Source organism: Alligator mississippiensis, chromosome 4, assembly GCF_030867095.1.
Source record: "Alligator mississippiensis isolate rAllMis1 chromosome 4, rAllMis1, whole genome shotgun sequence".
In the NCBI taxonomy this organism is placed as follows: domain Eukaryota; kingdom Metazoa; phylum Chordata; order Crocodylia; family Alligatoridae; genus Alligator; species Alligator mississippiensis.
The window spans coordinates 95,147,178-95,172,047 of record NC_081827.1 but is presented as its reverse complement, the minus strand read 5'-3'; the positions used below and the strand labels follow the sequence as shown (position 1 = coordinate 95,172,047).

General features: G+C 40.9%; 1 protein-coding gene across 2 annotated transcripts in view; it reads right to left on the bottom strand.

The window, feature by feature from the left end:
* Positions 1-24,870, bottom strand: part of CDK17 (cyclin dependent kinase 17) — a 161,704-nt gene that overhangs the window by 40,034 nt on the left and 96,800 nt on the right. For both annotated transcript variants that reach the window (XM_006275444.4, XM_059726342.1), the window contains exons 3-4: positions 21,021-21,185; positions 9,707-9,840 (exon numbers count right to left, since the gene is read on the bottom strand). In XM_006275444.4, the coding sequence (XP_006275506.1) occupies positions 9,707-9,840; positions 21,021-21,185 (299 nt within the window). The remainder of the gene's footprint in view (positions 1-9,706; positions 9,841-21,020; positions 21,186-24,870) is intronic.

Here is a 24,870-nt window from a genome sequence, read left to right as displayed (position 1 = left end):
TTAGAGAAAACACATTTTCTCCCCCACCCCATGACATTTATAAACCATTATTTTTCTAGACTTTTGGGTAAGGAGGTATTAAGAAAAGAGGGACTGTCTAACTTACGCAGTAAATATCAACGGTCTTTTTGATACTGATATTAAGAACTAGAAGTCTTAATTTCTAATTTTAACACTCGGAGTCAGATTTTCCTGGCACAAAATCTATTTCTAGTAATCAACAAAGCAAATTCATCACTGACAAGAATATAAGGAGGTGTTACTTTAAAATTTTACAGTGGCTATGTCTATGTAGAAGAGAACACTATAAAGTGCAAGCCAAAAATTAAGAATGCAAGGTTTAGGTTTAATTATCTGAACATGGGAAAAACCTTGCAACAAAACTAATCTGGCATCTCTCCAAAAATAATGTTTAATAGTATTTAAAAAAACCAACAACTCAGAAAACAATTTCTCATTATGGCTCATTTTGCATAAGCAGCCAAAAATATGTATTTTGAATATCTGTTTTAGAAATAGATTTAGTAGAATTTAAACTCTATAGATATGCTGTATTAGCTATCCAAGAACAAATTAATAAGAATTATGCTTTTTATAATGCTTCCAGGGAAAAGACAGAAGTTTTTCTTTTCTTCTATGGTTTTACATACTGTATTATACAACACACTTGTATTATGGCTAGAACTGCTTTCAACAATTGCAGGATTCAGTAACTGAATTCCAGATGCACAAGGTTTCCACAACTATTTCAATAAACTTAAATCAAAGTGAGAAATATAGCTATATGTCAGAGTTCTGGTGTTTTCTACAAGAACACCAGAACTCTGATAAAACGTATGCAATAAATCCTCAATTATGAAGTGTCAGTTTAAATGTAAGAAATGCATATATATTCACACTAAACTTGTGTTATAACTTGTGGTCAGAGGAGTTCTGATGTATGCCTTGAACTGTTTTTTATGGTTACTGTTCAGCATTTCATGAAGCTCAGAGAGAGATGGAATTTGAAGAGAATGGGAAAAGGAAAAAAAAAAACCTCGTAGTTCTGTCTTTGACTACGCAATGTTCTCATTCTTAAGAATTACTGAGTATTAGGCTCCTTATCACGCTTCAGGCTGAATTCTCTTAAGCTCTTTGGGGACTGCTGGCCCTTGAGGGCTGTGTTAGCAGGGTAAAAACAAGCCATGTGTCACGTGCCACCCCCCACTGGGTTTAAGTGCTGGTTTCTGAATGTTCCAATCACTTCCTTTGATTGTGTGGGAGGCAAAACTCACATAAAGAAAAAGACAAGGCAAGAGGATGAGCTTAAGATAAAAATATGCCTCAGAGAGGAAACCCTCTCCCCCCCCCAACACTAAAAAGAGGTGGCTGAGCAAGCAAATATTCTGAAAGAATTACAAGGTACATACATCTCTCTTCCTTAAAGATACCATCTGTTAAGAATTCTCGCTCCTGGAGTACAAAAAACTAAGGACAGAGATCCCCACCCCCAAAAAAATTCAAAAGAAACTGCAGCTTAAGCAACAGCAATTCCAATGCCAACATGAGCAGTTTCCTATAGGGTGCTGATAGACATGCAAGTCCCTGCTCTAACTCATGGCGCTTTACATAAAGCGCTATGACTTAGAGCACCCCCCCCACCCCCCCAACAGACGTTCACCTGTTGGGAGATTGGGGGGGGAGGGGAAGGGGGAATCAAACTTACCTGCAGGAGCCCAAGGAGCTGCCCGTCTCCCCCAGCCCCCGCTCCGAGCTCCATGCCTGTCTGCAGAAAGGGAGGGGGAGAGAGGTGTGAGCTGCCAGCTGGGTTTTGTCAGGCCTGGGCTGGAGGGGAACTGGAAAGGAGGAGGGCCCACAAGGCAGGGGTCTCCAAACCACCTGCCCCACCTCCAGCTTAAACCAAGCAGAACAGCTCGCTCCCCTTCCCTCCTCCCATCCTGCCAGCAGCCATCTCAGCACAAATTAACTCTAAGGAACAAAAGTTCTCTACAGTGCTCTGAAGTGGAGCATCTTCATCTGATCCCTGAGATAATCTGTTGTGTGATCAGGCACTTTAAAAGTATTATGCAGCCATGCAATGTGTCACAGCACAGCTATAGAGCATTTTCAGGGGGCCAATCACGCAACAAGCATAACTTCTGTCTGTGCTCACAATGTCTCTTAATAACGCTAATGATCATTAAATACAATATTCAATTCAACAGAAGCAAAACAACAGAGAAGAACTGCATGGTGAAACTGTCCAATTCAAAATGAGTAATGCCTCAACAGGAAAGAGTCTGACTTAAACTTGGAAGAAATTTCTGCAAAATGGAGTATGAAACAGTATTCCTCCCCGGAATTGCACCTAAGTATTAATACTCTGTATTAATTGAATTACTTTGTATGACAGACCACTTCTTAACAGATGTCTGTGACTGAAGCATCCCTGAGGAAGGCTGATGGCAGTTTGGTCTTTAAACTGAGAAAGCCTTAAATACAGCCTTCTTGTTTTAGGTCTGTCAGGTCACAGCAAAGTGACAGGCAATTAGCTATCCCATTTGGACATAAAGCTTATAGAAAAAGTATTGAAGAGAGTGTAGTCATAAAAAATGAAACCCTAAATTGAGTGGTATTTTTAAGAGATCTAGCATCGGCAAGTGGAAGTGCAAAGATACTTTCAGCATACAGCATAAGACGACCCTCCTTGGAACAGGTAAGTGTGACAAATACTGGAAGAAGACAAACTCACTGTATCTCACTTACAACATGACCTTGGAGAGGAGGCTTACATGATGATATGCATAATAGGCCTGTCAGAAGAGGCTAGTATTTGCTTTGGATTTGGCCGATTTGAAGGACAGTGATTCGATTCGGTGATTGGTATTACTGTCCCAAATTGACTCGGCCAACTCTGATTCAGAGATTTGGCTGCTGCTAAATCAGCCAAATCTCCGAATCACAGAGGCCCCATCCCTTGCCTCTCCCAGCCCTGCCTGGCCCTAGCTCCTGGCTCTTTGAAGAAAAAAAAAAAAAAAAAGCCCCCATTCACTGGCTGCTGCCGGGTGAGGGGGGAAATCCCCAATACCCCACGCTGCATGGAGGCCTCTTTCATGAGCCCCCTGACTCCCACCCACCATCCCAGACCCCCCCCCCCGCCCCCATGGCTACCCTGCCTGGCCCCAGCTCCCTGCCCTTAAAAAAAAGCCCCGACTCTCAGGCTCCTGCCAGGTGGGGGGGGGGGCGCGGCATCCCTGCTGCTCCCATGCCATGTGGGGGGCTCTGCCAAAATACCCCCAAAGCCCTGAGGCTGCTGCAGCAGCTGGTGAGTCAGGGTTTTTCTGTTGTTGTTTTTTTTTAAAGGAACAGGAGCTGGTGCGGGTGAGGCAGCCATGGGGCGGGGCTGGGAAAGCAGGCAGGGGTTGGGGGGCTCATGACAGAGCCTCCCACACAGTACGGAGCAGTGGGGATCACTCCCCCAGCCTGGCAGCAGCAGTTGGGTGGGGGGGAGCTTTTCTTAAACAACCGGGAGCTGGGGCTGAGCAGGGCAGCCATGGGGGGATGGGGGTGGGAGGGGGGAGCTGGGAAAGCAGGTGGACGCCAGGGTCACTCAGGAGGGCTGGGAGAGCAGGCATAGGATGGGGCCTGGCAGGGGTCCCTCCATAGTCCCCTCCCCTGCCCCCTACTTACCAGCATGGAGTCCAGATCCAGCTCCCTATGGCAGCCAACAGAGACTGCCCAAATCGCTGAAGCTCTGAATCTTTTCTGAATAAATTTGGAGAGCTTTGAATCAATTTAAACCTATTAACTGGTCCCTGATTCAATTTGGATTTAGAGATTTGGACACTGAATTGGACCGAATCTCCTGCGAATTGAATCAGCACCTGAAGCTATGCACAGCCCTAATGCATAACCCTTACAAAATCCAGTAAAAAGTGTGGCCTTAGAACTGGAAGCTTGTTTATCTGGCAAACTGCAGTCACTGCCACTAAGAAAATATTATTTGATATAAGATAGCTCACAAATTCAGACAGTTTAAAAAAAAAATGAGACCACTGATACAGCAGATAAGTTCCTCTGTTAAAAAGCCCTATAAATAAAAGTCCGAGACCAATCAGATGAAAGAAAGCTCCAAAAACAATATCTTCAAGTGGCATATGAAGAAACTGAAGTAGCTGCCAAATATTAGGACTTAAGAGAGACTAAGATGAAGAAGGTGGTGAAACACTGTAAGATGCCCTGACTGAATAAGTGACATTTTTTTTCAGGTTAGAAAGAAGAAAAAAACCCCTCCTTCTGATAGATGGCCTCGCAGCCATATGTTTAGATGTACCATGCTATGGATCGTGAAGGCTGGCAAAGAAAGAATTAGGTGACCTAATTTTGATTCTGAGCAGTGCTGTACGACTGGATCAGACCAGATAGGACCAACACAGAGTCAACATGAGATGAAAGTGATATCTGCCTGGACCAGTATGGTACTGTTAGGACCACTGAATACGGTCTCCCTAGAACAAGGGATCCCAAACTGTGGTCGGCTCACCACTGGAGGTACACAAAACATCTCTGGGGGGTATGCAGAAGAAACTGTGTAACGGTGGATTTAATTTTCATTATAATAATCATTGACGCTTTATATTTTAATCCCTTAAATGTCTGCTGGTAGGATACGTGGGCAGCTGGTAAATTTGGAAGGGGATATGCAATAAGAAAAAGTTTGGGAATCTCTGCCCTAGAACTCTGGAATTCATAGGAAATTGTAGGATGACATACAGGAGCTTCCTTCTCCATTTGGAGGAAGGGTTCTTTGCCAACGGAGTCTTTAAAGTGCCCTAGAGCAGGAGACAAGGTTCCTTGGGTGAATTTGATATCTTTTATTAGACCAACCCAAATGGTTGGAGAATAGTTATTAAGCAAGCTTTCGGGTTCAAAAACCCTTCGTCAGGCTAAGGAAGCTGCAGCAGTTGGTGTGTGCTCTTCCTGGATGGAATGAAAAGTAAACAAGCCAGGGGCTGGGCTGGGCTGGGCTGGGGAGTCAGTTGCCAGGCAGATTGTAATGTATCAAAAATCTAAACCCCTAGAGCAGGAGACATTTTTGTTCCTGGCTAAAACATTTTTTTTAAGCCAGGAGTCAAAGATCAAGTTATGAACACAGGCCTGAAAGAGAGGCCTGCTGGGCCATCAAGTTTAGTCCAGGTATTCACAAGTGACCAGTTATCCTAAAGCAATCACAAGAACATGTACTCTAACACCACAACCACAAAGCACCTATTAAAAAGCCTTAATGTGCCATGGGTAAAGAACAGGCGACAAGAGTACAACCAACACCTTACCATGGCAGTAGCATGCAATAGTTAGAACTTTCACTGAAATAAAGGTCTGATCTATGAACTTCCTCATCTAGAGAATAGTCAGGAGGATCTATGAAAGAATTCACTTGGTCCCTTTGGAACTGTGTTCTTTCCCTTCCAGATGTATGATGACTAAGAATGCCCTGTGGGACAAAAGTTTACAATGCTTTACAGTAACAGGAGACAAAAAACCTAGGTCAAAAGCAGAGCGTTTCCTTGCCTTTTTTGGAGGCAGGTAGGGAACGCAAGTGTAAATTGTGATGGCCTGAACTTCATTTTGAACCATATAACTTTGTGGGATACATGGTCTTTGAAGCACTGGTCTCTAGAGTATTCACATGCAGCTGATATTCTCAAATAGGTCCAGTGTTTTGAATGTGGAACCCCCCTGAATTAATACTCTCTTTCAGAAAGGGCACTTTTGTAATAATTACAATGTTGAGGAAAGTGCAAGGAATTAAAGACTATCCTTGGATTGTGAAAAAGCCTATGGGTCATCTGCCATATAGATGCTGCTTGCTTTCAAAAGAATCTCTGGGGCTGTGTATACACATTCAAATAATCTGTAAGAATTCTCCCAGATTTGTTCTCCAGGTAGAAAAACTTACCTGGAGCTATCTATAAACAGACATTCAAATGCTGAGCTCCTGAAGAACAGAGAGCTTTCAGAGATGACACTGCACAGCCAGGAAGGCCCAGTGCTCACATCTCAGCATACCTGGAAATGGCAGCAGGGCACAGGGCAGCCTTGATTGGCTAATAGACTGCTCAGGGTCTCCCTGCCCCATCTCCCTGCCGTACAATGTGGGGATTGTGAAGGAGCATGTTATGTTACTTGCTCAGCTGGAACAGTAGATCCAGCAAGCAATACAGTGCTCTGGACTGGGGAAGTGGGGAAAAACACTCTGGGAAGTTGGAGGACTGACATTGATACTCTCAGAAGAGAATGTGTACACAGATTACCTTTTCCAGGAGAAACCCTCCCAGAAGCCATTTAACCCTGGCTGTTCCTGGGTTATTTTTCTCTTAAAGTGGCCATTTTTGCTCTGAGAGAAAATCCTGAATATCTGTGGACTCATGGTTTCTACTGGTCCCTCCCCTGCCATCTGCCCAGAGGGGTGTGCTGGTGCAAAGCTCAGTTGGGGCTCTGGAGCCCACAGGGGCAGCACTAGGGAGGGTATGGGGGGCTACAGACACCCCAAAACTTCACCTTAGCCCTCCATAACCATCCCTCCAGTGCCACCTGGGCTACAGCTGGCCCCCATGCAGCTGAGCCTGCTCCACTTCTGCCTGCAGCACAGGCTTCCCTGAGCCCCCACACTAGGAAGAGGCTGGTGCCACTCCTGCAGCCAGCCCAAGCCCTGGATAGCTGCTGCCAACTGTGGAGCTCAGGCCACTTCCAGGAGGGCTTGCAGCCTCCCAGCCACCTGCTGTGAGAAGCCTGGGCTCTGTGGCCAGCAGCAACTGCCCAGAGCCTGGGCCGGCCATGGCGTGCCATGCTCTGGCACATGCGCTGGTGGTTGCTGATCCCTGTTTTAGGCCGATCTGTACATAAAAGAAATATACTGAAATAAAATTAAACCTTTACCCAGCTGAACTCAGTTTCTCAGATACTATGGGAAAGAGAATCTGCATCATCAGATCTCCAAATATGTCAAAACCATACTTATGGTTTCATATGATTCATTACTACAGCCACAATCAAAGACAATCAAAGACTACTATCATTCAAAGGGAGATATCTGAATTCTGATACTGAGTATTAATTGAAATCATATTCACAACCTATTTATACTGATACTACTTTGAACAAAGCAAAACCTATTGTAGCAAGCTTGTCTTCTTTAGAGCTCTGATGGTCACCTTGCTTAACTCCACAATCAGTGAAACTTCTAGTATTCTGCACAAAAAGGAATTTGCTAAAAGACACTTTAAGCCAATATTTAAGCTTGGATGGGGAAAACATCTGAGAAATGTTAATTAACATTAACAGTAAACAGAGTTCAGCTTTGGAATAGGAGTACACAAGCTTTCCTGTACATGTGCATAGAAAATTGTATTTTTTTTCTTCTGATAGATTGTTAATTTGCAAACAAATGGGTATACAAAATTTTAGAGATAATTCAGTTAAAATTAAAAAAATCTGGTTACATTCCAGCCTTAAAAAAAAGACCCATCAGCTTGCCAGTCCCAACTCTCAGCCTTAAAAAGAATAGCTCTAGATATCGTTTTTTTTAAATAAATCTTTTTTTCAAGTAGTCCCATATGTGAAAGATTAGGTACAATCTCAAAAGATAGACCAAATATCAAGCAAACAAAAATGGTAAATTCAAGCTGGAATGAAAAACAAGTTCATATTTCACTGGCAGGGAGGGGAGCATCAGCAGCGGATCTCAATCAAAGCCTTCACTGCAGCCTGCCAAAGGCCAAACAATAACAAAGCATATCATTGTAACCGACTTTCCCTGTCTGGGTGTATTTGTTTCAACTGGTACCACAAATTATCAGAATAGCTTAGAAGGTTCCCCTTTTGCTGGGTGCTGCACAAACACGAATGTAAAAATCCTACCAATAATACTTTTAACAAATAAGCTTCATATATCCATTAAGGAAAAAAAAATCCAGTAGCTACAGCTACTCTGAAAATTCAGAACCAGTTCTTTAGCTGTGGTAAAAATCACTTAAAAAAATCCCTTATCTTTAAAAATCACTACATCACTACTGAAACATTTTGGGAGGAAAGCCTCATTATTCACAGGATGCACAGAAACAGATGCCAGAACTATCATGACCTCGCTGATTGTACAGTACCAGTCAACAGACAAAGAAACAAACCATATCATGTTGATTTCAGCTGCTTAGAAACAAACATTTGGAATTAAGCAAAGATAAAGAAATGGATATTTGTTAAATAAAACTGACAAACTAAGATGAGAAATACTTTCAGAGCTACTAACAGTTGGATATTACAGCTGTTTTATACGCTTAAAGAGTCATTTGTAAATGGTTACTTTTTGATTAATAGGTTTGCATACCTATGCATTATTTTGTCAACTCAAAGAGAATGCAATAATATTTAGCAGATACAGATGATATGCGGGAAATTCCTATTTAAAAAGTAGGGGGGGAGGGAGGGGGCAGAAGAAATCTGTCAAGTTTTCCTATGTCTTTTACATGTAAATTCTTGAAGCAGGACTTCTTTTACTGTGCATAACTCAATGGACTTAATCCTAAAGTATCTAAAATGGTGGTGCAACTTCAAAGGGTTAAGGATCAGGCATTTAGCATATAAAAACCAAAAAATAGATTTAGGATTTTTTGAACCAAAATAACATCTCCCCATCCCCCAAATGAGTGTACAGTGATTAAGGGATTAATGGATTAATCAACAATGTTTTTTAATTACATGAGCATAGAAACATACCTTGTAGTTCTCATTTTGGCAGATAAATTTCAAGTACCAAATAATCCAGAAGCATTTTCCAAAGCCCTGCATTTTGTTACACTTAAAACAATTTTCATGTAGCAGATTTTAACCTCCAGTACATACCTATATATGCAACCTACCACAGAATTTAACAGATTACTGCCAAAATGGCACATCTGAATCAAAACTATTAGAATTAAGAAACAGGGAAAAGTTCTGTTCTTTTGCTGGGGGAAACAACAAAGCAAGTGCAAGGGTGGTTTGTATTCATAATGAATCTCATAAATAAAGGAAATCATGTTCATAGTTCTTCATAAAATACTTTTTCCTCCTTTTGTTTACAGTCCTGTGAGGTTCCGTTCATTAAAAAACAGGAAGAGAGAGAAAGGCAGGAGCAGTCAAGACCATCTCTATTGTATTTACTTCCAGAAGTTTTACACGGATTAGAAAGTATTATATGAACAAGTGAGCATGAAGTCTTTTTCAACAGATACAGAAAAACTCACAGAACATGTGAACGTTTCCTTGACTGGGTTACCCAGCACCTCATTTCCTTCCTGCATGCCTATACTTACTGCAAAAAAGCTATTTTAACGTGACACCCAGCATCAATACTGCACTAAGAGTTTAGCCTTTAATATTCCAGAAAGCCTGATAAATTCTTTGCTTGCTTGCATTTAGGAATCAAATACTTTCAAAACAATAACTGGCTTTTCATGCTGAACAGATTATAAACACTGCCAGTAATAACTAAATTCTGAAGACTGACTGCTAGAAATAGAAATTAGTGTAATGATCCGCTTGCATCATAACAAAATCATTCTATACTGAATATAAACAAATCTGCCTCCAAGTAAACTGGGAGGAAAACAAACAATTCAATACAGCAATTTAACAGATCCCCAAATCTCTTCTTAATTTATTGGGTCCTTATGGGAAAACTGATTACCTCCATCGAGATCCGTCTGTGTATCCGGTTTCTGAGGCAAACACCTGTAGGAGACTGAACTTCATCAGAGGATGTCCCAGAGGCTTGGTCACTTTCACCATCTGATCCCATTTTCAGATTTTCGTGTACAATATCTAAGTAAAAAAGTTGATTATTTTTGTAAATAGGTCTCATAAGTGAAGACATTCTATATCTTTGTTGCACACTGCTTTACATGAGAGCCTGAGGCATTATTATAATACATTCCTTATGAGGTAAAAAAGGCAAAAATAAAAGTTAAAAAGGATTAACCAATAAAAATACCACATAAACATTCCATTATTCTTAATTATGCTGCAGTAGCTTCACATACTGTGTGTATTCCAAAAACAATAGAATCTCAGCCCCCAAATCCATATTTTTATAAAATATTTTCCTCCAATCCTTAAAAACCTTGAATTCCTTCACTTCCTCGCCTCCTTTTTCTGCTCTTAGAACAGGAAAACTATGTTTGCTAAGGAAACCTGAGAGTTCACAGAAAAATGTGAGGGCTACTTAAAATGTCTGATGCCTAGGGCAAAAATTTTCATATGTACGTACCTAGCGTTAGGGACAAAAATCCATATTTAGACAGCTAAAAAACCAGGTGGCCTCATTTTCAGAGATGCTAAACATGGGAAGTTAAGAGAATCAGAACCTCTATTTATGGTGCCTAAATACAGACTTAGGATGAATAAGTAGACTTAGCAGATGACTTGATGTAACTATGTCCTTATTTCTATAGCTAAGTGAAACTGATGAACTTGGGTAGAGTTAAACTAAACAGTAATTTTGCCTCAAGCTTATGGCTGGATCCATGTAGAAAAGTCTAAAGACCTAGAATTAAGTTTATGGAAATAAAAACCCAAGCTACTTTAACATGCTTACAGTTTGTCTCACAAGTTTTGGCCTGCTGAAAGAAAAGTACCTTTTTCTTCCTTGAAGGAAGCATTGAAAATGTTTACCTCATTTTAAAAACTGGAGGCACTTTGCTGTGAGCTAAAGCAGTAAGACAAGATTTTCAGAAATGGGTGATTAAAAGTCAGCCTCATTTACACAATGAGGCACCCAAATAATTGTACATATTTTCTGAACTGATGAGCAAACACTCCAGCTCATTACTCTTCCCCTTTGAGTCTCTAAAAAAAAAATGTTCACTACTTGTTATGCTATTTAATAGCTACTGTGTTTAAAACTATCCACAAGAAGTTACATGAAAAAATATTTTGGTGGATCTAAAAACATTACTGAAAATACTATCTTCACCGTAAGTGTTGGTCTCAAAACTTTTAATTGGACAACAGCACATGCAGTTTTTCAGCTGTTTTATAAAACAAAAGAGCCTTCTGTGAGCAATGGCATCTATGTTGGCAAATATTGCTCTGAAGCTTCTAGTTCTGTAAAAGTTAAGTATAATGACTGCTGTTGTTCACTGGGCTGATTTTGCTTATGTTTGCAGAAGTCTATTTATACAGCCCAAAAGCTGATTTTCTTTTTAAAAAGAAAAGGCACATTTGTTTTGTGAACTCAGTACAATGACTAATAATTATTTCTTAACTGTAGTTAATTCTTGGAATATTTTAATAGTTATGTCATGATTTTGAGAGATACTGATGCATACAGGAAATGGACCGTGTGATTGCAGGTTATGGCTGATAACATGAACCACATTTATGCACCATTGATTGACTTACTGGCACAAATCTATGCCTCTGGGCATATACTACACTTAACTAAGACTAGGGACAGGCATTCAAATCTCTGAAATTTGTAGCACTAGAAAACATGGCAAGCCAAGGGGGTGTTCCAGTTGCCTGACCAGAGAGAGAAAAAGTTGTTCCAAGGTGAGCTCTCCAGTGAGGTGGCAATAGGGAGCTGTTTCTTCATTACTTCCATCTCCACAGCAGACAGACTTGTTCCAGCTGATGCCATCTGGGAATCAGCTGGCAGTAGCTGTGCTGCCTCTGCTGCCTGCCTCTTTCACAGATAAGGACCACCCCCACATATGCAAAGGGTAGGAAGCAAAGTGGATGCTGCTAGGCCACCCTATGCCTGACTACAGGTCACCCTGGAACCATGTATGGAATGAGAAGCCACCCAGGTCCAAGATGGATGCATCTGTGGAATATCCTCCAGTCCCTAGAGCACAGTCCCCAGAATGTTTAAGCAGCAACACAGTGTCTACAGGGCTCACTGACAGCTCACTCTGGGTGTGCCATCAGGAAGCCACAGATCTCACTCCCACTTCATGGGATATCAGAGGATTGCGGAATGCTGGGGGTATCCCAGCATTGAGTTAAGCATACCAATTAACCCCATACTGGGATACCCCCAGCATTCCACTGATTAAAAGTCAGCCTCAAGCTGTTGCCAGAGAAGAGAGTTCTTTCGGGTAAGAAGAGCTCTCTCTCTTTTTTTATTTTTAACAGAAGAGCCGGTTAACTTCTGCAAAAAACAAACAAACCCCCTTGCTCTCATTTTGTGCCAAGAGAAACCCATTTTACCCAGCACAAAATGTAACGCCTGTCCACAGCCTAAGTTGCCTACAAAAAGGGAAAAACATATCAATAAATATCTAAGAACATGGACAAATGTACCCCTGGAGTATTTTCAAAAGGAGAGGGGGAGCTGCTGTTCAGGAATGCACAGCAGCTGTTATACCTTAACTCAGGGGTGAGCAAAATATGCCCCATGGGCCAGATCCACCAGCTGATTGGATCCAGCCCGCAGGTGGACACCTACCAGTTAACTGCATCAGACTCAGCCCCCGGCTGTACCTGGTGTACGTGTAATGGGGCTAAGCCCCACCGCACTCCTGCCCAGGCCAGCGCACAGTGCTCCCATCCTTACCTCTAGGGCATAGTTTCTCAATCTGTGGTACATGTACCCCTGGGGGTACGTGAGACAGGCATGGGGTATGCAGGTACCCCAATACTCTCTCTCATCCTCTTTTCCTCTCAAAACTATGGCAAAAAATGTGGTGTGCCGCACATTGTGCGGTGCTTTAAATTCCCCAATAATAATCTGGTGTACCGTGTTCTGCGCAGCACTGGGTTCAGCCCTCCTAGCTCTGGCCAACATCACCTCTAGCCCAGGTACATACTTGAGTTGTGCATCCCTGGTGTAAAAGGTGGCAACCCTACTCTCACCAGATCAGACATCTGTCATATCACAGCCTTATATACACAGCCCTTCTTCCAGCATATAGTACACATTAGTCTGTATATATAAAACCCCCTGGAAAATTGAGTGTTGGGGTACTTATTAAAATTTTCAGAAGTTAGGGGGTACTTGATACTTAAAAGGTTGAGAAACACTGCCCTAGGGCCCAGCCCCAGCCAGCATTCAGTGTCCAGATGGGGCTGCTGCTGCTGCTGCAGCCGCCCCAGGGAACTGCTTGGCTTCCTCTCCTTTCAGTAGCCCGTCCTCCTGTCTCTGCTGCAGTGCTGTAGGCAGCAGACAGGGAGGGGAAGCAGCAGCATTGCTGGGAGAAGGTGGGGGTACTTTGCCTGCAGCTCACCACCCTCCAGTCAGCCATGGAGTTGTTTCTACAGCTGGAGGCAGAAGAGCCGCTCCTCAGAGGCACAAGAAACATGGGGATGGGACCCTTTGCTTTGGTCCCACTCATGCGTGGCTTGGGGGCTAGGGGGGAGGTGTATAGAGGAGTCTGACTGCCTCACAAAGCAAGAGGGGTTGAGAGCCTGGCACATGGCTACACAAGACACGCAGGTGAGATGGGTGCAACAGCAGCAGCAAGAGCCAGAGTGGGCTCAGCTGCAGCTCTGCTGGGCAGGCGTGGGACAGAAGCCAAGGGAGTGGGCAGCACCAGGCTTGGCTGCCTCCCCCCCCCCCCCCCCGCCCCCACCTCTTTTGCAGCGTGCTGTGAACCAGGTAGGCAGTGCAGACTCCTTCCTACCCCCTGCCTATGGAGGGGCTCGGCTCAGCCAAGTCACAAAAAGCAGGCAGGGAGAAAGCTGAGTGGCTCCTGCCCTAGTGTGCAGAGCTCCAACCCCCGGCCACCTTCTATCCAATTCCACCTGTCTGCCACAATCAGTAGCCTCCTGTGGGCAGCTGGATGGATGGATGGTGGCCCCTCCAGGAACCCACACCACACCCCACCCCCATCATACCCACACACACCCCACTCCCTGCCATACCCACGCCCACCAAACACCCCACCCACCACCATACCCACAGCCCAGCACACACCCCCAACCAATATAGAAAAGAGTAAGACTATTTTGAGCTATTATGCAATCATCTTTATATGCATGACTCCAATACAGAAATCAGGACAAAAACATTTTTGAAATAAAATTAAAATGTCACAGTAGATATTTGATTTTCAGTATATGATTTGTTCTTTTAATCTATACTTTGTTAAAATGATTTCTTCTGAAAGGTTTTGTGTGTGCGGCCCTCAATTTGATTGGTTTGGCACCTTTCTTGGGGAGCTCCAACGCCCCTCAAAGCCCCACTTGGTTGAGGGTGATGGGACAGGTTGTTAGAGGAGGTCAAAATCCTTCACTACCTGATAGGTTGTGCCTGTGCTTCGTGGCCTGGAGGGCAGAACTTAAAATCATAGAAAATGAGGGTTGGAAGGGACCTCAGGAGGTCATCTAGTCCAAACACCTGTTCAAAGCAGAGCCACCCTCAACTAAATCATCCCAGCCAAGGCTTTGTCTAGCTGGGTCTTAAAAACCTCCAAGGATGGAGATCCCACAAGCTCTCTGGGTAACCTGTTCCAGCATTTTACTAACCTCCTAGTAAGAAAGTTCTTCCCCATTATCTAACCTAAACTTCTCTTGCTGGGCCCCCAGGAGCAAGCCATACTCCATGAGGGTGGGCCCTGCGGAGGGGCAGTGTTTTCCAGTCAAGGGGTGGACCTTCTGATGTCAGGGACCATCTGATGGGGGCAGGGGATTCTGGGACCAACATGATGGTGAGCAGAGCAAGGTTTGGCATCAGATGGGTTGGCCTTCTTATGGCATGGACCATGTGACAGGACTTCTGGTTCCAATGGGGCAATGCCCCCGCTCCCAGAGTACTTAGGCGGCAAGGGGACAGACTTCAAGGGTCAAAGGCGGGGGTAGGACTTCTGGACACAAAATGGCAACTGGGGCTAGTGCACCTGTCAAGGGATGGAGCTTAGCAGTTTGACAACGGGTGTATCCTTGAGGCCCTTGACAGCTCGCCAAAACTTGTTGCCTCCAGGCGAATAATTGCCCAGACCTGCTCCAACTGCTGTGTGTGCATAAACAATACAAGTGAGTTCAGCTGCCCCAACTTTAACTCTTGAATAAAGCAGGGTTTTCAACTTCTCTCCATGGTGTAAAAGCTATTGCATGATCCAGATCAGCAGCTTTTCTGCTGTTTTGAAACCACTCCAAGTGCATGTTTGTCTACACTCAAAGTGTTCTTCAAACCTAGTAAAATAAAAAGTATGTAGAATAGCCCACTTAACTGGTCAAAAAATAACTAACAAATCAATGAATTGACAATGTTTGATGTAGACAATGTTACTATATTTAAGTCAAGTAAAAGCATTAATTTATTAGAAGAGTATCAGTAATGACAGAAAGATTGCCAACTTTTGTCTGATTACAAAGACCAGGTTACTGAGTAATTTTAACTCAAGAGAGCACCATAATAAAGTTATATTGAAAAAAGTAGATAAAGAATAATTAGAACTTTTTTTAGTATGGTTAGGTTGACATTTAAAGACTAACATGAGTAACAAGAAAAAAAAAGAAGGAAAAAAAGAAACCAAAACAAATAAAACAAACATTGCAACTTTAAAGGGAAAAAAAATTGAATGCCATTTTGCTAGGCAGGTAACCAGGGTCACACAAGCCTTTTGTATAGTACTGTCTTTTTATTTAGCAGCTTCAACTGCTTTATCTAGGTGTTTCTCATCATTATTACATTTGTTAGTACCAGTCTTCTGCTTCCTCTAAATGTGAGTCAATTATTTACTGGCCATTCTCTTCTTTGATCCTAACACTGTGATACATCATCACCAACTTCACAGCAGTTACGTTTTTCAGCCTATTTCTTATTTTTTCAATAAATGATTCTCTAAATTGACCAATGAATTCTGTGCATGTAGTAGCACATGGACATTTCTTCTACCACATGGTACAAAGCAGACTATCCTTTTCACCATGATGCAGAAACAAGCTCTTTGGATTGGCCTGCTGAGTCTGCAGTCCCCACCTTTTTCACACTTGGATGGAATGTTTCTTGTTTTATGATTTGCCATGTCTACTATAAGGTTACATGCTGAATCATCAGCAGAAAAGCCTTGGCCCTGGAAGTGAAGAACAAAGCGTGCAGAACTGTGTGTGGAAGTTATCCACTGTTTGCATAAGGGCATTCTTGGTTTGGTAAAATATTTTATCATTGTCAAATAAATAGTACAGTGAATTAACTGGTAAACTGGTGTTATTTGACCAGTCAATAGACTGGCTTACTAATCATAAAAATATGTAATTTGAACAGATAACATTATTTCAAGAAGATAACACCCCAATACCAACCTAGGGAAAGAATATAAAAAAACCTGATCCATTTCAGGCTTTCCAAATCTGATAATCTACACAAGATGAAGATGAGTATATCACACTTACTATGATCCATAACTGGTAGTAATAATTGCATATAAAATTGTTTTATCCAAGAACTTTTGAAGAGAAGATTAAACTTTGGCTTCAACATCCATATTGATGAGGATGCCTACATTTTAGAAGTGTTGAGTATCCAATGCCAGGACATAGTAGACAGTAATTTAAAATTTCCAGCTCCAGAAGGCATGAGTTCAAACCCTTAGTCTGGACTCATGCCACAGGATTTGCCCAGCTAATTCACTGTAAATGGTTATTTGAGATAGGGAGTCAAATAAAGTTGGATGGAATACTAACCACTCATTTCTATAACCAAAGACAGAGTGGGAAATAGTTTCCTTCAATCACACTAGCTCAATAAACCACTGGGTCCAGGCAGACCTTTGATTACTTGGGACTTTGTATCTCCCAATGACCTCAAGGATTCAGAGCTGTTATAAAGATCTGGCAGGTACCCAGATAAGTATTTTTTACCTCCCACTTTTGAAAGTGCTAGTGCTTAGTGCTAGTATGGTATAAACATGTATTAGCAAAAAAGTACTTTATATGTTTTATGCATATAAAGATACATCTGTTCAACCTTACATTTGATGCTCTAAAAACCACAAAACCCAAGAATAGTAGGGGTTTACCCAGCAACCTTAATTGGCACTTTTTCATATGTACATTATGGCAGGGTTTTATTAGGTGATCAGACAGCATTAGACAAATAGTACTCCATGTGGGCTAAACTTTTCTCTGAGTAGGTTGGCCTGAAGCTTTTATAGTCCCAATATAGTTTTTTATTGAACTGAGATCAGTGATTGCCATAGGATTTCTCTACTTTGCTGTTTCACTTTATCTACATACCTTATTATAAATGTGCAAATGAAGTATTACATTTAAAATGTCTAACTTCATAAAAAATGTTACAAGAGGCAGGGATTTTTGGGGTGATATCTTTTACTGGACCAACTGCATGGTTGCAATAAAGTTAGACAAGCTTTTGAGTGCAAGACATTCTTCATAAGCACATACTAATCATGTAATGTTGTATCCCAAAACGAACCAAGGAATTACTGTTAAAAGAGGGGATACCCTCATTTCATTTACAAGGAATCTATCTAGCAAAACATTTCAAACTGGGAAACTCTGGCCTACAAAATAAAAGCTCTCTCAACTGAGCTAAAATAATATCTGTTGTTAGCCAACAGTAAGTTACAGGAGTGCCATCTGTCAGGCTGCCAATTATTGGCTCTTCATTCCTATTGCTGAAAGTCACCTTGGTTTCCAGGTTTGATTCTTTCAAGATGAACTTGTAAACCACATTTATTATTTCTCTGTTGTTGAAATTTAGACATTAAAATGGATATCACCACAAAGTAAGATGAGGAGTTATGGTGACTGAATATAAGAGGTAAGCAGTTCTTTCCATTATTCAAATTTCCAAGATAATGCACTCCTCCCATTGTAAAACTGAACTGAAACCAAGTTCACTCTGATTCAGAATCAAATGCATTGTGAGGAAATATTACTACGCTGCATGTGAATGGAAACCAGTGAAGCAGCAGGATTCTTCAATATTTATAAACCTCATGTGATTTGAAAACCAAACAAAAATGGCCGCCAATATATAAAATATTATGAAGATAAATAAAAGGACACTTCCATGTCAGATTCATATTTAGAGAAAAAGGGTTTTTACAAAACTACAGAGACAACAGGGAAGTTACTAAAGGGAACACATTTTGGATACAAATTATCTTATGTCTGCAACCTTAACATTGCAGTATGAGTGCCTGAATTCAAGGAAAAAAAATTCAATGCAGCTCCACCAAATACTGATTATTATTTCAGTCATAAGCAAGCAGCCTGTAAATGTATAAATAGGGTACGTCTTGGAAAAGTGATACGTACCCATATTGTACATTTATATATTACTCCTAATTCTATAGCTTATTTATAATCAAAGTACATATTTCTTTAAATCCTTCCACTTTGTGCAGTATTGCACCAAGAACTTCTCTCCGATTCTGCAATCCCACTAGTGGGACAGAGAAGTAAACGGATAGAAAAAGGACAAAAAACAGAAGAAAGAGATGGTAAGAATGCTTGAATAATTTATATCTGACATGATAATCTCAATGGAGAAGATGTGACCCTATTGAATAATAAGTATATCCATGTGACAGCAGCAAAAAGTAGAGACATGTGAAGTAGTAGAGAATGAATAACAGCAATTATACTCTCCTGGGTCTTGCTACTATGTACCAATACGCCATTTTATTTTTCAACAAATAATTTTTCCCACCTGTCTACCATGTCAGAAAACTTAATTTAAAAATCCAAAGAATGCTGCATTGGCAGCAAAACATAAAGGGAAGGCTAGTAGCAAAGTTACAAAGTCTATAAAGTGCTAATTACAAAATGCAAGATAACTATCCTAAAAATAGATGTATTGGTAGTATCACCATACAGGTAAACTGAACACTGTAATGTTGCTGAGAACTGTCGTATGTTGTTACCGGAGAGGGTCAAAAGATGGTGGGCAAAACGTTGGCATGGGAAGTTTCTTCTTAATAACAATTAAAAGCAGGTTTTCATAAAGCACTAGCAAAAACACCAAAGCGTGTATTTACATTTTAAATCAAATCTACTGCTCTGGTGGAGCTGCAAAACTCAATATGAAATGGGTATGGCAACACGTTTTCTAAAACAACGGCCTCACCACAGAGTTCAGGGCTTTCAGATTTTGAATTTCATCTTTAAATAGAAAGCCAACAGCCTTGAAAAGAGAGACAAAGACTTAACTTTCACTCACAATACTTGTATATACTACTAACAACATGTTTTGAAGCAGGAAATAGCAGTTCTAAATAAGTGTAAAAATCATTTAAGGTAAAAATACATTTTATAAACAATTTATAAAACCAATTAACATTTTTAGTGCAAGAAACAGGGTTGGTTGTTGATATTTTTTTTGGACCAACTATATAGGGCAAGAGCACTTTCAGACCTGAGGATGGGTACTTTTGTGCCCAAAAGCTTGTCTATCATATCTTTCAATAGTACAGTTGATCCTATAAGATATGTCTTCCCCCCACAAAAAACCTTTGCACTACAAATATTTCCTGAACCAACATGACACCTGAACCCTACTGTAACATTGTTAGTGAAAAGTTTGAAGAACATGTTATTTACTCATAATTCACACGTAGTGAAAAATCTACAATTTTACAAGTATCATATTTTAAGCTTAACATGCAAAAATATATGTTAAAACTGTTACTATATGTGGAATGTGTGTCATGTTATGTCATTTGTAACATATACGTATAATACAGAACACAGAATTAAAGCAGTTAGATTTCTTTGCATCTTGCTATATAAATTAATTATATGAATAAAATTAAATACTTAAAATTCATCTTCCATTCAGTGCCTGAGGCTGCTTCTCATCCAACTCAAGCAAAGCCTGACTGCACAAACAAAATAGGTACTTGGGACCTTTAGGTGAAGTCAAGTGGAAGTCCCTGGAGAACATGTACAACACAGCCTGCACTCCTCCATGAGAAAGAGAATATGTGACATCACAGAATAGACCAGAATGTAGATAGTTCAACAATCACCTCAAAAGTTACACATTTTTAGCCTTGGAGGAATTTGCCTAAATTCCACTTTCATTTAGCAGTAGAGTAGAAGCTTCCTTAGAAGTAGAGGGGTAAAAAGCTAAATCAAATTAAATGTAATTTAACCCGCAACTGTTCCTGCCTTCTAGTACTAAGAAATTGGTTGGAGGAAGGGCATGGGGCAGGAAAAGTAATTAAAAATATTACAATGATTGATATCAATTAGCATTATTAGCCAGCACACAAAATGAATGGTGGGTGTGGGCAATGTAAAAAACACTTAAAGAGCAATGGTCCCAAGTTGCAGCAAGGGAAAGTTAGGTTGAATATTAGGAAAAACTCTCATTAGAAGGGTGGTGAAACAACAGAAGAGGTTACCTAGAAAGGTGGTGGAATCTCCATTCCTGGAGGTTTTTAAGGCCCAGCTCAACAAACCACTGGCTGGAAGGATCTAGTTGCAGATGGTCCTGCTTTGAGCAAGGGATTGAACTAGATGACCTCCTGAGGTCCCTTCCAACCCTAATTTTCTATGATTTTTTTAGCAAATCATTATTTGTTCCTAAGAACCAAGACTGGCAAAGAGTATTAAAAAAAAAGTAGCTTTATACAATTGCAAAAATGATTAAAATATTTAAGTGATAGTTCTCTGCTTAGATTAATGAAAATTCTAGCAATGTGCCATTGTTCAAATCCTTGAAATAAAGATATAGTTATGAATTTTTGCCATTCCTGAATTCCTGTATCTTCAAGCAGTGCTCAAATGCTGTGGTCAAATAGGCACTTTAGAACTTACTAAAAGAAAAGTGTTTTGTAACTGTTATACATGTCATCAGAAGCCTGTGTAGGCGATTTCCGTGAAATAACACTCTATAGTCCTTTATCAGTTTCCTTCTTTAAAAGCTTAAATGAGATGTTCAACAATTTCAACTTGTGTTTCTATGACAACCATAGCAATAGTGTTGCATTCCCACAGCAAATTTAGAACTAAAGTATCAGAACAACTACATCTGTTAAGAAGAATCAATATAGACAGTATGAAGTTAAATAACCAAAATAATAAATTACCTAATCTGCTTCCATTCCTAGGCATTGCCATGAAGGAGCCAAGACTGCCGCCAATAACGCTGTGTGGTCGCCGTAAAGGCGGCTTCTTGAAAGATCCTGTGTATTGGTGGAGAAATGAGTGCATACTGTGAGATGTTGGAGGCCTGCCATTCTTCACGATAGGCTCTATAATTCGCAAAGGCCAAAATATTCATTCCCACAAGCAAGTGAGCAATTCAGGAACATGGCAGGAAGAAAAAAAAAGAAAAAGAAAATTGTTACTAGGAATGGTAATTGCCACTTTATGAATGCATTATTTTTTCAATATTAGAAACAGATGAAATATGCAATATTACTGTGATTCTTCTACTATAACCCCAATAAAAAACAAAATATTAAACATGTCAGAGTGTTCATGAGTCTCATTTATTAAGATACATATGCTCTGAAGTTGGATCAGTAGCTGAGTCAAGTGTTTTCTACAGAAAACAGTCCCCCTAAAAAAGCCCAAATCACCAAAAGCTGATTAGAGGCCATACAATACCAAATATTTCTTTCCCTTGAATTTACTTCACAGTGATGACCGCAGCTTCCCCATGATTACTTATTTGAAACTCATGGTTCCTAATTTGCACGAGGGGAAACTCACCAGAGAACCTGCAGAGACTTGTCAGTCTTCCTGCACAAGCACATAAGTTCATTTTAGCAGAGGTCAGACGGAGGCCTCACTGTTGGAAGCCCTTGGTTGAATTTACTCTAACATTCTCATACTCAACAGCAATACTGGAAGCTGGTCCATTTAAGTAGACAGATCTATGGAACTACTGAAATAGCAACTTTGCAATTTTTGTGGAAATCACGATTTCAAGCAGGCTTTGCAAAAAAGTATGGGGTCTCTGCTTTTGGCAGGCTCCCTGAAAAAAACCCAAACTTACCGAAAATAAAATGCTGGCTCCCTGAGTACCCAACAGTCCTTGTGGCTGCTGTAGCCCAGCTGTGCAGCCCACTGGGGCAGGAGTGGCGTGGGGGGCTGCTGGCACAACAAGATGGCTGCCACCCCCCTCCCCCCCCCATTGGATGCAATGGCTATGTGTCGTATGGCCCTGTCCCTCGCCAATCAGCAGGGAGAAGTGGGTCCGCAAAACAGGCAGTGCTCAGAGCCAAACAGTGGTGAGAGGTCAGCTGCATTTCTCCTGCAAAAATGGCTACCCAACCCACTAAATCTGCTGGCAGCCGCCTCTACTCTGGTAGACCCCTAGTAATATTAGGCTCAACTGATCAGGTTTCATTGTTTATTTTGACTTTTTAAATGGGATTACCAGATGTGAATGTAGAACTTTTAGTAACAGAACTATTTTTGCAAGGATTTTTATCATCGGATAACCCGATGCCTACTTTTTACCTTCATTTTACATTTCCTTTCATTTTAATTTTCAGGAAACAAAATAATTTCAACAATTGAAAATTAATACACAAATGCTAGGAAAAATAAAAGGAATGTTTCTCTCAATCTTGACTTTATGGGTATGTTAACACTACAGACTGACCCTAGACCACGGGCTCCCAACTTCTTCGGGATCATGGCATCCCACCATCACTTATTTGAATGCAGTGACACCCTTGGATGAAAACCACTGTTTTCAGTTGGGATCTGCTGCCTCCAAATGAAAATGTCCCATGTGCCTGCTGCACAGCCAGCCCAAAAAGGGTTGCATAGCCAGCTCCTCCTGCACTGGGGCTCTCTAATCAGCATAGAGCTGGCAGAAAAGTTGCCTTATACTGTCTAGTCCTTCCTGGTTGGGCCTCCCCTATGATGCTCTCAGAAACAGAAGCAGACAGGACAGTTGTACATGCCTCCTGGCACCCTGGATGAGAACCACTGCCTTAGATGGCAGAGTAAATTAGCCTATGCAGGTCTCTGCTGTCACAGACAGACTGCTTCTGGTACTGGAGAGTCCATTTAAAGCTAGCTCAAGTATTTCTGCAATACTGTACACTGTACTGTAAACAAACCTGTTTTTTTCTGGATGTGCCCTGGAATAGTCATTCACTATATCGTTATACAACAGATTATAACAAAACCCCCATTAAAAACTCAAATAATTCAAATTAGCGCACCGAATTAATGGAGAAATACTGCGCACATAAAAAGTTTTTATTTCTAGTAATATATAAATCCACTGATTTACAATACATATACATATATATATGTATTGTAAATCATATAAGTATATTGCCTGCCTATAAGTTTATTACTGCCTATAAGTACATGAGGGGTGTACATCAGCATCTGGGGAAATGCCTGTTCACCAGAGCATCCCAAGAGATGACTAGGTCAAATGATCACAAAACTCCTCCAAAACCATTTTAGGCTGGACATGAGAAAAAACTTCTTTACTGTCCAAGCTCCCAAGGCCTGGAATAGACTCTCTCCAGAGATGGTGCAAGCACCTACTCTGGACTCTTTTAAGAAACATTTGGACACCTATATTGCTAGGATCCTTTGACCCTAGCTGACTTCCCACCCCTTGGGCAGAGGGCTGGACTCAATCTTGAGGTTCCTTCTGGCCCTAATGTCTATGTATATGATCTTTACTTCATTATTCAATCATTTCCAATATAAAAAAATACTCAAATTTTCACAAAAATAAGCCAGTTCTTCAACACACTTTCTTCATATTGCTAAATATTCAGCTTTCCAGGGGTGGTATGTATCACTGTATTCATTGACTGACAGGAAAATAGAGGTACACAGAACTAAAGTAATTTGCCCAAGATCACCAAGTAGATGCACATCAACATATACAGTTAGATATTATAGAGTGAGAAGCCAAACATTCAATTTAAGTAGGCTAGTCTATTTATAGATTCTACCACACTTCATTTTCCCTTAACTTGGTCCAGTTATGGCAGCTGTAAATACAGTACTAAGAGGAGTAAATCAGATTAAAGAAAGACATTACACGTACTCATTCAGCAACTGGAGTACTGTGTTCCCAAATGGGAAAGAGAAGCCTGAAAGCAATCTGTGGAAACTTTATTCTCTGTACCAACAGCAGGGACCACTAGAAAAGTTTTTCTATGTGTACTGTGATGAGACCACCTGTGATGTTGCTTTGTTATCCTAGAAACTGATTCCGATCTCAGTTCTGGAGGAAAGCACTTTTGACAAAACAGCAAATTCGTAAACTGAAGAGCCAGAAAAACGTATATTACAGAAAACAGAATTTCAGATGTGCACATACATGTGCACGCATACAACATAGCAAAAACTCTGCAACCAAATTCAAGCAACGTTTTGGAGACAAATGACTTTGGAACATGAGGTTCCAACTGGTTTAATGGAATCAAAAAAAGAAGTACATGAATAGAACTGGGCAAGTACTTGCCTATGAATTAAAAAAAATGAAATTAAGAAATGCTTGCATTTCTACAAGAAGAGTATAAGGGCTTCCAAGTAGCTGCTGTAGAAAAAAATTGTCTAAATAGATGCTTCAGGCAGGAAACAGAATCTGAAAAGATGTCACCACTGCTGTAAGCCTTCCCACAATTTTCCTCTTTTGGCATCCCCCATAAATACAGACAATGAATGAGTGTAGAGAGGGGTGTGTGTGTGTGTGTGTGTGTGTGTGTGTGTGTGTGTGTGTGTGTGTGTGTGTGTGTGTGTGTGTGTGTGTGTGTGAGAGAGAGAGAGAGAGAGAGAGAAATGTGTAAAACGCTAAAGTGGAGGCTGTCCTACCTAAATCTTTACCCTTGTTCCTCATCAGATGCTTTCAACCCTCTTGTTCCACTGATGATGTCAGCCTACCACTCAACACTCATTCATCTTTTTACAATCCCTTTTCTTCAATCAAATTAATATTAAAGCCTA